We start from the raw sequence: 14,303 nt of genomic DNA on the forward strand, positions 1-14,303 counted from the left end.
ATTACAAGAAGTTATTAGCATAATAAATCTAGGAATGATGAGTAGATTAGGAGGTGCCCCTAGAGGTTCCAAAACTTTAAAACATATTATACGCTTATATAAATAAACACAAAAGCATAGAAATGTTTTGCTTCTTCATAACGGCATGCCCTTACCCCCACCCCACACCCCCACCCTTTATATCCTTTCTACTACCCCCCAACCTCTTTAGTTCCCTTTTTCAGTGAGACATTTCAGTGAACACCTTCTCTGCATTCTTAACAGCATTTCCATAACTCTCCCTTCTTAACTAAAATGGAGAAGAAACAAGGGTTTTTCTCAGCTTTAAAAGACGAAGTTGTTCGTGGATTATCACCGGGTCGGTCTAGGGGTCGAAGCCCATCACCTTCCGGGTCGGGTCTACTCCGTCGAAGAAAAGGAACTCACGCGCCACAACCAGAAGTGTACATTTCAAGATCGGGTAGTTTAAGGCCATGTGTTGAGACATTGTCGCCATTAATGGAGGGTCCGGATCCAAACGGGTCGGAAATTGGAGACTCAAAATCTGACAGGTGGTGGATGAAAGGTCAGTTATGTCGGGCCCCATCCGTTTCAACTTCCGGGTCAGGTTCCGGGTCGGGTTTGCAAAGGTCGGATCTGAGGTTGTTACTTGGTGTCTTGGGTGCGCCGCTTGCACCGGTGCATGTTAGCAATAATGAACCTTTACCTCATCTTAGCATCAAAGACACTCCCATTGTAAGTAGTAACAAATGTTTGAGTTTTTATTTTGTTTTGTTTTGTTTGAGATGTGACAAAGGTGGGTTGTCAGTGTTTGTAATTTTGTTTGATTCTAAAAAAATTGTTGCTTTCATTTTATTTTTTTTGTTGCTATATTAAGTATGTTTTTTGGACTTCATTGAATTATTAACTGTATGAAACTGAGACTTTTGGTGTATACATTATTTTCCTGTCGTTTTGCTTTCTTTATTGCTAATTATGGTTGTTTTCTTGGCTTCTCGTTGAATGCATGATAGGGAAATTGGTTGTGCCATGTTTTTTGGCTGAGTCTATATGTGGACATAAATAAATTCTTTTAGATAGAGCAGGAAGGAAGAATTAATATTATAGTTAAAAGTTAAACACTTGTTACATCCACATTGAGGTCCAAAATCAAGAATGGCTCCGGAGGGGAATCATTTTCTTTTAAAAAAAAAAAAAAATTCACTTGTGTGTTTTTGTGGGCTGGAATTACTATCTGGATGCAGCCCCTTACCAGTGTTTTAGTTGGTGGACTATGAGTATCTCCATTTAAGGCAATGTAAGGATAATTGGGCATAGTGTTGTGATAGTGGTCCTTGTTTTGAGTTTTATGCTGTTGTCTTTAGTTCTCATCTCTTGGCAAATTGATTAATTTTTTGTTACTATGAATTTATTTTGGAATTTAGGCGTAGTTGATTGATTGACTGTGTGGTACTATGAACTTGCAGGAGACTTCATCAGCTCAATATATATTGCAGCAGTATACTGCTGCTTCCGGAGGTCAGAAACTTCAAAACACGATGTATAATGCTTATGCAATGGGAAAGGTGAGGATGATGGCATCAGATATTGAGACGGCTACGAAGGTAATAAAGAGCAGGAATTCGTCTAAGACAGCCGAGTCTGGGGGATTTGTACTCTGGCAAATGAACCCTGATATGTGGTATGTTGAGCTTGCACTTGGTAGCAGTAAGGTTCACGCCGGTTGCAATGGTAAACTTGTGTGGAGGCATACCCCTTGGCTCGGTGCACATGCTGCAAAGGGACCAGTTCGACCATTGAGACGAGCACTTCAGGTACATTTGTATATGTTTTTGGACCACTCTAAAATAATAGCCAAACATATAATATACATATCCTATACACATAATATACATATAATATATATAATCATGTATATGTTTTGTATATTTTGGCTAGCGCCCGTAATTAATTTTGGCTGATGGACCAAAAATGAAGAAAAGCCCTTCGGAATACTGCCTCCTTACTTTCTTTTTTGGTCCCTCAATTTCAATAAATGCCCCCCATCCCTAACTTACTTGTAGGGACTTGATCCAAGAACTACTGCAAACATGTTTGCTAGTGCAAAATGCACTGGAGAAAAGAAGATCAATGGTGAGGATTGTTTCATTCTTAAACTTTGTGCTGATCCACATACATTGAAAGCCAGGAGTGAAGGACCAGCCGAGATCATTAGGCATGTTTTATTTGGCTATTTTAGTCAAAAAACAGGGCTGCTTGTACACCTGGAAGACTCACATTTGACCCGAATCCAAACAAACGGAGGCGATGCTGTTTACTGGGAGACGACAATCAATTCATTCCTTGATGATTACAGGCCTGTTGAGGGGATCATGATTGCTCACTCTGGACGTTCAGTTGTAACCCTTTTCCGATTTGGTGAAACAGCTATGAGTCACACAAAAACCAGAATGGAAGAAGCGTGGACTATTGAGGAAGTGGCATTCAATGTTCCAGGCCTATCTGAAGAGTGTTTCATTCCTCCGGCTGAACTAAGATTTAGTTCAATTGGTGAAGCATGCGAGCTTTCTCAAGGAGAGAGGGTAAAGACTACTGTATCTGCCGCTGCTGCTGCAGCTTACCGAGCTAAGGTTGCTGCTTTGGATAAATCACGAGATCGCAGCAATGTCAATAACATTGTATTGAAGATGAATTATTAGATCTGTCTTTAATTTCTTTAAGATGTTAGGTCTTGTTGGTATAAATAGGCTGACAGAACCAGGTAAGTAGTACTTAGTAAACTAGGTGTCAGATGATTGAGGAATTTTGAGGTTTTATAGAAGTCTATCTCAATCTGTAAATATTCACAGGATATCTTCTTGTTTCAATTAAGATTCCTTCTGTGGAGTCAACTCTACATTCTGTGTTTCTGGCAAATAATGTAGGCCCTTTTCTTTCCCCCTATCCTCGATTACCTTACATGAACACTTTTAAATGTAGCAATTCATATTTAAACTATTTATTTCTATTTTATGAAAGTAGTTGAATAGTGTCACTCAATTGGTATTTGCTGAAATTTCAGAGGAAAGGGAAAAGGGAAGTTAGTGTTTGTCCCTTTCCCCACGCTTAGGGCCTGAAGCTCAAATTCTTTATGGTATTTTGGATAGTGATGATCGGTGTTGCTATTAAAAGTGTAGGCAATTTAAATTTTTTGCAGTGGGGTTGTTTGTGAACAAGGAATGATGAGTGATTATTGTTAAGGCGGCACGCTTTCTGCTGGACCTTATTTCATCTTAGCTGCAAATAATATCTAATTCCTATTTTGCCTATTGCCTCTGTCCTGTGTGAAATGTTGACAAAAAAGAGAAAAAAAAAAAAAAAAAAAAAAAAAGCAAGTCTTTCTAGAGATGATGATTGCAATACTTGAATGCAAATGGCGCCCAGTTTACATTGAAATTGGATCTCACACGTATCGCAATCACCATCATTCATTAAGGGCCTGCTGAGGCAATATTTCCTGAGATAAATATTAGGATCTAAAAGTTTAAAAAGACCGTTAGATGGCTCAACTTATGAGCAAACTGGAACTCTACATCTTTGAGAGTTTAAGTCATAACCCAACACTTCAAGCAAAGTCCGTTCCTAACTGAAAAACACAAAGCAGTATGTTTTTGTAGGCATATTGACGGTCCAACAATTGCAAGATATGACGGTGTATACCATCAGAAGTCAATAGGTGGTCCACCCCAAAGTTGCTTGCTAGACGAATACAATATATTTTTATCATTTCGTTTTAAAAAGTTACTGAAGACAGTTGATTTTTCTCAGCTTGATTTTTGTGTGAATAATCAACTACTAGGCCTCAAAATTTAACGGAATGGTCGTGATTTAAACCAGTGGTGTAGTGTATATATGGCTGAACGCACTGCTTATTTTATGACGATGAATGTGAACTGAATATTTAGTTTATCTATATAGTTTGAGACGAATTTTTTTTTTTTAACCTGAATCTGTTGCCAAGATGATAGATTCGTCCCGACATCGGACCACTTCTTTTTCTTTTTGACGTCAGTGGACGAACATTGCACTTGAGACGTGATGTTCTTTGTTCCAAAAAGAAAAAGAGATAAAGGTAGAATAATACATGACTTTCCACACAACTATGCAGGCTTTAGTAAGTGTGTATAGATGCTGATAACTGTGGGCCTGTGATGAACGTAAGATAACGCTAGGCAATACAGCTTTAGACATAAGAGTGGGGTTGGACACCTGAAATTTGGGAGACGAGGACTCTGAAGACAGGTTTAAGTGGGGATTGGAACTTTGGAAAGGACTTACCGTACCGGATGTTAATACGGTAAAAAAATTATTCTCATAGGAGATTCGGAGTTTACATTAATGAATGCATAACGCATGCTTTCATGTACATTATTATCAATAGATTACATTAATAAATATAACTTTTTCACATCAGTTTATCAACAACAACAACATACCCAGTATAATCGCAGAAGTGGGGCCTGGGACATCAGTTTATCAGTTGACCATGTTATAGTAGCATGATTTGGTATAAACATCATGTACATATAAATTTCTACCTTAGAAAATCTGCACTTGTGTGACAAAGTGAAGTTGCAATCTCGTCAAATAGATTTTATACGAAAAGAATAGAAAGAAAATAAGACATAGGGAACACATAGTACCATTTTAAAACATGGGTTTTCATTACTTCTCAAAAAAAAAAAAAATTGACAGGTAAATAATTCAATTGAATATTTAGGACCACGGAGGGAAAAAGGTCCCAAATTTAGCCCCTGGAATTGTACATATGAACTTCCAGAAGAAACTGCACTTTTGTCCTTCAAATGGGTTGGTCTTTTATTTTTGCCCTTTAGCAATCGAGGCATAAGTTCTTTTGTCATGGTGGGCATAACTTATGGAGTATTATAACGCAAAAATATGAATTTACGCTCCGCGAAAAAGTTGTTCGTTGTTAAGGTAAAAATTAAAGACGAGCGCAAAAGAGGGACATATAAGACATAAGTGCCAATTTCACTTTCAGAATCTTTTCCGTGAGATGTCTTGGGCTATCTTCATCTTATTGGGCCCAAACAGAACCGGTAAAAGCCCAAATTGGCAAAGGGACCTGCTAACCATTAGAGCATGGCAAAACACAACTGTGCAATATTTAAGAGATATTTACAGAATCGTAGCATCATTAATTGATTATCATTCCATGGCAACTAATATAACAACACCGTAACTAATTCCTAAATAAAAGGAATCCAGTGGAAGAGAATCATGTATACCAACCCCAACCTTTCCTTTCCTATTTATTAGCTAAAATATTTTATCTTCCGAATTGGTTTCTCAAACATAAAAATACAACTAAAAAAATAAAAGGATAAATGTATTTTAAAGAAGTTGATGTATAATTTTATAGAGGGCATCAACCTCAAGTTTAATGATGGGTTACAAAAAGAAAATTCTAATGGTGGGACTCTTACAAAAATAGCCAGGCAGATGGAAGTTGGGTAAGAATGGTTTTTATTCTCCTAAGGCTGACATACAGGGTAAACTTCCTTTAATTATATTTATATCACACTATCCATTTTGTAACTAGCTCTGGATTCTCGTAAATGCATTAACTTCCTCTTCATTTAAAGCATCAATTTGTTCTTTCTATTTCTAATACTATCTTTATATATTTGTGCAAGTTGTTAAGTGTAAATGATCAACTAATCGTCTAGACCAGGAAACTATTAGCTTTTCTTCCGTTGTTTACGTTCCTTGTACGCCACTAATGAAAGTTCTTTATCAATATCAAACATTATTTGCCAGTTGCATTTGTACCTTTGGTTAACTGCAACAGTCAATTCCATTTTTATATTTAATATTTTTATGGTCCACATTAGTTGTAAAGATATTGCAGTCGGATATTTCTGCTTTTTGAAATATGTATTTAATCTATAACAATCTAATTAGAAAATCTTCAACATATAAGCATGTCTTACATGATTATACTGTTTAGGATGATGGAAATAATATAAAACGGAATAAAGTAGAAAATTGCATAGGTGGTGTATCGGGGATTTCTCTTTTAATTAGCTAGCTACTAGCTATTGTTACAAAAGCTCATAGGCTTACTATAGACCAAGTCCATACATCGTACCAAACCAGGAAGCCGATTTGCTTTTCTTTTGTTAAGATAATTATGTTGGAATGGATCATTGAACAACAAAATTGACCAGAATGTCCTTGTTTTTACCAAGAAGATGAAAACAATCTAATCACCAAAAACTATAATAGAAGCTTCTTTTTGGTTAAGGGACATTCAAACTTCAATCTTGTAATTGGATCATATCCTTTTCTCGATTAAGTTTTATCTAGTGATTGTGTAAAATATATTTTATCCATTTAGGTCATTTTAAAGTTAAAGTTAATTAAATGTCTGCATTAAGCATAAATCGATAGGATTTAAGCTATATATATTCACTGATAAATTTTTTTAAAATTACACTATGAGCTGTGTATTTTGACTTATAATATACTCCATTATATACCTCTTCCCCTTTTTGTAAGGTTATCAATTAATGTTTATAAAAATTACTCACAGTTATTTTTGAGTGTCCTAATAGTTTTTTTTTATAGGGTCATGTCAGTACATAGAACTTATACGATCAGATTGATAATCTGAAAAGATGATGGATATGGAGCCGGTTTTATTACAGTGGCTTACAGTTTTTTTTACATTATGATACAAGCATTAGTGGTTGATTCACACTGCCAATGAATAAAGTCATTTTTTTAAGGAAAATCTACCTTAGATTTTGTCACTTTTCCTTGGTTTTGCGAGATTAGTTTAAGATTACAAAGATGAGAGCCTTTATCACGAGTTTAGGGTTAAAGCACCTTATATAATCCACGCCTAGTTATAATTCATTAGCGATAAAGAAAGTTTAATGTATGGTTCCCAAGAAATTAAACAGATGTCCTCCTCCGAACTATGTGTTAATACCAAATCATCATGATAAATTGGCACGAGTGATACACTATTAGTAGGCAAACCTTAATTGTTTATAAAAATTAATCAAGATTAGTTACCAGCTTTTTGTTCTAATTCTCCTATTAATAGTCTGGTCCTTAGCAGCCGCATTTATTGAGACCTTCCCCTTTCGTACTTGATTCCTTTTGTTATTTGGGAATTATGAAGTGTTCAAAATGGAGAGGGACCACAATTTCATTTACGGATATAAAGGAATGTTATTTCTCAAAATCATGTCTATATATGTGGTCCTTAAATATCTACATAATTTGTAGAATATTAACAAAAAAAAAGATTTTCAGTCGTTGGAAGTTTTCCACAACTTTAAAGTTCTCATGCACATAATTAGAGCTCGTTTCAAGTTAAAACAAAATAAGGTCCTTTTCCCTATTATTGTGACATCATGGCCAGTTTATGCACACCTTGATTAATTTTATAAGTTACTTTCTATCTCCACTAACATAGATATTGAAAACTTTGTCCATCTAGACTTGGACAAATAAGAAGCAGCTCGTATTTTTGCCTCCGTCGATTGGAACTTGAGATCTCATCAATCTCAATCCACTTTATTGACCATTAAGACACATACTTGAATGCATTAAACAAAATAAGGTCCTTTTAAGTTTAACGTCTTAATACATTATATTAAGGTAGGAAAAATGTTCAAAAGTAACTTAATTTTACATGTTATACGTTGAGAAAAAGATCTTCTTGTATTTGCGTTCTTATCCGTGACCAAGCTGGTGTAAAAGAAAGTAATTTTAAAGCATAGTCACCTTTTTAACCCTAACCGAGCAAAGAAATTTTAAAGTATAATCAAAAGTATAGGGCTAGTAAGAACTTCTTATCCCCAAAATATTTTAAAATGCGGAATCTATCCAGTACGCTACGACGTTGAAGCTCTGTTAAAGTCATTGGCAAATACTATGATTTGCTAACAACATGTATGAATGGCTTTAATGTATAATGATATGGTAAAACTAAACCAGTTCATACAGTAAATTATAAATTTGACCTTTATATATCCTCCATTCATTTACCATGGAGAATATTAAGCTGTGCTTGTTATGCTATGTATCGTGTCCATCCTTCATCAATAAAATGTCGTAAAGTCATACCTACACTTACATGTACTTCATTTAATTACTTATTGAACTTTTATACTAAAGATCTGCCTAACCTCTCCATCACTTCTAGCATCATATTATGCTCAAAATGATTTTTGCAGTCGCTAATATGACAAGTTTCAGAAAAAAGAAAAAAGCAGCTGGTAATTAAAAGGTACATGCTCATGTGGAATTGTAAATGCTGGATGCTCTTTTATCTGTTTTTGGATCAAAATCTAATACAGTTAAAAGCATGCCTCCAAGGCACATTTCCTCATTGCCATATGTTGCAGAATTTGGTAGAATGGTCATGAGATTTATTTCCTCATTGATGTAAAAAAAAATTTATAGCAACCATCAAATGATACCTGAAGACAGTGACAAGAATCTTTTATCATAGTATAAATTTAGCAACTTAACAAAATATAAAAAACCAAACTTGTACATATGACAAGATTCACATAATTAGAAACCCTGTTCCTGCCACAATATTATGCAGATTAGTGTTTTCTTGTTTTATATTTTATGTGAATTTAGAAGATTCACTTTCAAGCTTTGCACGTATCCCCATTTTGTTACACATAAGACAAAATAACTTTTTTACCCAACATACCTAACAGGAGAAAGGTAAACAAAATATCATAAATTAATTTTATACTACAAAATATTGAAAATTAGGTACGATCCAACTATGCTAACGGCAGCACGATGCACTTCATCAAATGAAAAAAAGACCTTTGCTCACTAATTAATTGCGAATTCAATAATAATTCCGTACTACACATGAATGCTTATACAGTAACGAATATTGATATATATATATAAAAATATAGGAGAAACCAACAGTATCACTTGAAATGAAGTATTTTTTAACGGTGAAATTGTAAAATATTTACATAATCAGATCATATATAAAATAAATACAAATAAGCTTATATGATAAAGTATTAAGTAATTATTGGTGGATTTAACTTATTATATGCACCGACATGTAAAGAATTTCTTTTTGATATATGTGATGCCGCTTGTGCGCAACTCGACTGAAATCACACAATATTGTTGTCTCCTCTAGGATTTGTACCAGATACTTCATGGTTCTCTACCTATTTCATTAACCACTAAATCACACCTTTGGGTGCTTTGATATGAAAAAAAATTACGCTATCATTGTATTTTAATCGATTTTGTAGCAGAAAAATTGTCTTAGTTTTCAGGTTACTCATTTCACATTCTATGATTCATGTGATCTGATGGTGAAAAAATCTTTTAAACTTAAGAGTGTAGTACTAAGTTACCAGATAAATACAAAATCTTTTCATGTATGTTTCCACTTCCAAAAGACCACAACTTAGACCAATTTCCTACTAACCTCCTAATTATCTCCTTTGTACTAACTTGCAAATTTCTACACGTAAAACCCTCAACCATAGAGACACACTAGAAAACCCTAGAGTGCTACTGAAAGTTCTATTCTTGCTTCTTCCATGAATTCTCTCAAGAAAAAAGAAAAAGTTCCAATTACCACCATGTCTAGTGTGGATGAAAAATGTTGCAGTAACAACCCTTTTGGATGTTTCTTTTGCATAATGAAGGAACCAAACTCATCAATCAGAAGCAATGGAATCAAGAACTACTTTAAAAAAATGCCTTTGATTGATGAAGATCAAGAACTTGTTCTAGTGTTAAGTGGCCTTTGGACCATGGCAATGTCACAACCCAATGACAAAGAGCTACCATCATTAGGCATTTTTGAATGCATGGCAAGCCTAATCAACAACGGTATCAATCACAAATCTTGGCTTCACAAAAATCAAAACATTTATATTCCCTATTATGCAGCTCATATAATTGGTTCTTATACAATGAACAATGTTGAGTTTGCTATTAAAGCATTGGATTGTGGTGTTTTAATCCCATTATTGGATCTTTTGCGAGGAAATATGACTTGGGTTGAACAAAGGGTAGCTATTAGAGCAATTGGTCATTTAGCAAGCTATGAAAAGACTTTCAAAGATGTAGCAATTTACGAAGAAGAAATTGTAAAATTAGCCATGAAATTAGCTTCTACATGTCTTGAAGTTGTGTACAAAGAGTTTGTTGGTGTGAAGGATTTAAATGTGAGGTTGAAATATCATTGTGATTTGTTGACTAGAGGAGTTGGAGGGATAGAAACGGAAAATAGGAAAGCTGAGGAATGGGCTAGTCAACTTCAATGTTGGAGTTTGCATCTTTTGAATTGCTTTGCAATTAAGGAGAGGTGTTTAAATCTCATTTGTGAGCAAAGTTTCTTGAAGGACTTAAGTGAAATGTGGGGTGGATTGGCCAATGATACTTCACCAGGAGGTGTTGGATTAATTCGAGTTTTGTGTTATAACAAAGATGGAAGAAGATGTATAGCAGAATCAAAGGATGTAATCAAGAATCTTTGTAATCTTTCAAGATCTTCAGATGACTGGCAATATATGGGAATAGATTGCCTACTTTTGCTTCTCGCCGATTCAGGTACTGTTAAATTATGTGATCATCGAAAAGCTTTAACCGTCAGTCATTTACTGCTAATTATTTACTTATTTTATGTCTCTGCTCCCCCACCACCTTATTTAACAGCTTAAGTTGTTAGAGAACATGAGTTTTGATTATTTCGTTATAAATCATGTCTCAACAGGTACAAGGTACAAAGTTCTTGAAGTGGCTTCCATGTGTCTTATTGATCTGGTTGAACTTAGGACCCTTGGAGGCAGATCAAATGTCGGTAATACAATCACAAGAACTCTTCTTGCAGATTTCAAACAAAGAAAGGTAATGATAATTACTTAATCATATCATTTCCCAATGCGCCCTCTTATGTATGAATCTGATTTTATTTACGAGCGAAACATGTGAAGATATTTTTTATTTTTGGGTTCCGATGACTAAAGCCTTTTCTTCGCTTTGATATCATGTTGAATTATTATATCATCTAAAAATTTAAATTGCTAGAGAGAACACAATTTAATTACTTATTAATTATATTATGTTTCAACAGGTGAAAATCAAGAATATTGGTGTCCAACGAGTGCTTGAAGAAATATGGGGTTTGAAAGTAGATAAGAAGAAAAGGGAGCAAAATATGAGTGATGAGAAACTTGAAGAGAAAAAGGTAATGGTGAGTTTGATGAAGCAACAAGGGAACAATAGTTTTTGGTTAGGAAAAATTGAAGAAGCAATGATGAAATATAGTGAGGCTTTGGATTTATGCCCTTTGAGATTTAGAAAAGAAAGAATTGTGCTTTATAGCAATAGAGCACAATGCAAGTTGTTATTAGGAGAGGCTAATGGTGCTATTAGTGATACAACTAAAGCTCTTTCACTTTCATCTCCAACTAATTCTCATGCCAAAAGCCTATGGAGAAGATCACAAGCATATGATATGAAAGGATTGGCTAAAGAGAGCTTGATGGATTGTATTATGTTTGTTAATGGTTGCTTTAAAATGGATTCTTCATCAATGAAGAAAAATATGAGGATCCCTTATTATGCTGTTAGGATGATCAACAAGCAAATGGAGTCAACTTGGTTGTTTAAAAATGCTCAATTGAAGGATTTTGTTGAAAAACCAAATCAACCACATGATCATGAACCTCATGAAATTAGCCACAAGGAGCAGATAAATGACAGAGCTAGAAGAATTCTATTGCAAAAGAAGGGTTTCATGGAAGGTAATTTTTCACGATTTTGTGTTGTGGATACTCATATGAATATCACCAGAGTTTAACAATTATATGCACTGACAATGTATAATTTTAATTTCTTATATACACTTTCAATTTAAGGTGACCTGCAACATCATCTAACTGTCTAGGATATGCCTAATTTTGTAACCCTAGCTGGAAAATAAAGTAAAAGTACACTAAGTGTGTAAAACTTCTTTATATGTCAGTTCCATCTAAGTAAATTTTGTACCATCATAAGCTACTTTAGTAGTCCAAATTAGATAGTTGAAGCTAGTTAAAAGTCCAAATTAAATGTGTTCTATAAATGTGACATTTTTTGCAGCTTTTCAAATTTATCATGTACTATATGTGACATTATTTCTTATATGCATGTGAACCCCTTATCTATATATTTTTTCATTTTCCAGGGTTGTCCAGTATATCAGAAGAACCTCAGCTAATTGAAAAGGGTGAAATAATTAACAGGAAAAGCAAGAAAGCTGTATTCGCTCAGTCAGTGTAGTGAAACTTCCCCTGAATTATTGTACCTAGTTTAATTTAATTAATTTGACCATCAGATGATCAAAAATTTTGCCCACCTTCTATATAAAATTACTAATATATTCGAATTTGATCATTTAAGAAATCTACTCCTTTCGTATTTTTTTTTTCATATTTCATATAGCTACTTGAGAGACTGCTCAGTGGACATAGATTGGAATATATATCAGCTAAACAAATTCAGCTATGTACTAGAAACTATTTATTTTCTGTTTTGGCCATTCTGATGATCTTGACATCAGGAAATGAGTGGGAAGGACCACATATCCACATTGTATTTATTTAGTACTACTTGAAATAATTAAGGAATTTCAGCTAATCAAAATGAATGTAAATGCAACATTATGACTAACTTTTTTTGCAGTAGTCCAAACATTAATCCACTAGCTCGATGATCTTGGATTTTAGTACGTGCTTTACATTAGTAAATAGTGTGTCTTCCTGACTTGATCGACTAATTAGCTGATTTTCAACCTTCTGCCATTTAGGAGCATCTAGTCTAAAAGTATTTAATTATGTTATTCTATATATACACTGACCAATGGCGGAGGCAAAATTTTCACTGAGAGAATCCTAAATATTTATAAAACAAAATTGACTTTGTATATACAAGGTAATTTTCGGGTGAAGAAAGTTCAGATGAAACCCTTCCAGCCCCTCTTGCTCTGCTCTCAACTTATAGTAATGTAACAAATTTTTACACAATCACTATTATATTTTAACTTTTCTCTTACTTTTTGGAATACTAATCTCACCCATTATAAATATTAACTTGCAGGTATATTTTAAGTGACATAATACTATAACGATTATTCTTTTACATTATTGTATATAGAAGTTAAACTTATTTGAATAAACTTTAAAGAGTTACGGCCAGTGTGAGGCATGAGAATTGGTGGATAGAAACTTATACATCAGATTCACATAAAGAAGACGACTTTATCACTAGTATCAGTTATCACTATCAATTAATCAAACTCACCATTCTCTTTATTTCTTTTCATTTTTGTCCGAGTGCATGAGAACAATTAAAAAAAGCTCTAATGATTTCACTATCAAACTTTAAACCTACCTTGCCTTGGTACTTAAGTTCTTGAACTTCATGGAAATTTAACGACTTCTGGAAGCTTATATATATCACTATCATTAATCAAACTCACCATTCTCTTTATTTCTTTTAATTTTTGTCCGAGTGCATGAGAACAAATAAAAAAGCTCTAATGATTTCACTATCAAACTTTAAACCTACCTTGCTTTGGTACTTAAGTTCTTGAACTTCATGGAAATTTAACGACTTCTGGACCCACATATATCTATAACTTATATATATGTGTGTGTAAATTTCAAGCTTAGCTTTCCAAAGTGAATATACTATCATAAGGTAATGTCACCAACTTTTTCACTCTCTCTGTGACCATGGACTTTATTATCTCCACGTTAAGTTAAGCAGCTTTTCACCAAGAAACTAAAGGTATCACTATGGATGCAACATCTGACTTTTGTGTTCCTCCTAGTTACATTTTTAATGTACGTTTATTAACGTAACTATTCGCGATAGAGATGCAATAAGTTTCACGTTGAAAACTTGAAATTACGCAAATTAGCCTTAAAAACCTTATCCCATACTAAAAACCCTTAATCCTAATATGAACCTTCTTCTAAAAAATTCTTTCTATTGGCCATTAATTTTACTCTAAAGAATAGGTACTGAATTTGACCTGGCTTAACTAGTCCTCTAGCAGCAGTCTGCAATTCCTCGAAATTGTTAGAAGTTTGGGCACAATTGAGTACTTTGTGTATTAGTAGCCAACTCATTTGCTTCCACTTTTTTTATTTTTTTTATTTTTAATAATCGAGAAATAGTCGAATGACGCACAATTCAAAACTTGATGAACAATGCGTCACCCCTTCTCAACTTAA

At 34.0% G+C, this 14,303-nt stretch overlaps 2 protein-coding genes across 2 annotated transcripts; both read left to right on the forward strand.

Moving 5' to 3' along the window:
- Nucleotides 1–176: 176 nt before the first annotated feature.
- Nucleotides 177–2,896, forward strand: LOC132033448 (uncharacterized). Its single transcript, XM_059423424.1, has 3 exons — nucleotides 177–735; nucleotides 1,467–1,814; nucleotides 2,064–2,896. The coding sequence occupies exons 1-3, from the start codon at nucleotides 295–297 to the stop codon at nucleotides 2,697–2,699; spliced, it is 1,425 nt and encodes a 474-aa protein (XP_059279407.1). The 5' UTR covers nucleotides 177–294; the 3' UTR covers nucleotides 2,700–2,896.
- A 6,584-nt stretch (nucleotides 2,897–9,480) lies between these two features.
- Nucleotides 9,481–12,586, forward strand: LOC132035336 (uncharacterized). The gene is made up of 4 exons (XM_059425600.1): nucleotides 9,481–10,632; nucleotides 10,796–10,929; nucleotides 11,156–11,828; nucleotides 12,251–12,586. The coding sequence occupies exons 1-4, from the start codon at nucleotides 9,615–9,617 to the stop codon at nucleotides 12,343–12,345; spliced, it is 1,920 nt and encodes a 639-aa protein (XP_059281583.1). The 5' UTR covers nucleotides 9,481–9,614; the 3' UTR covers nucleotides 12,346–12,586.
- Nucleotides 12,587–14,303: the final 1,717 nt, after the last annotated feature.

This window comes from Lycium ferocissimum, chromosome 10 (assembly GCF_029784015.1).
Source record: "Lycium ferocissimum isolate CSIRO_LF1 chromosome 10, AGI_CSIRO_Lferr_CH_V1, whole genome shotgun sequence".
NCBI lineage: Eukaryota > Viridiplantae > Streptophyta > Magnoliopsida > Solanales > Solanaceae > Lycium > Lycium ferocissimum.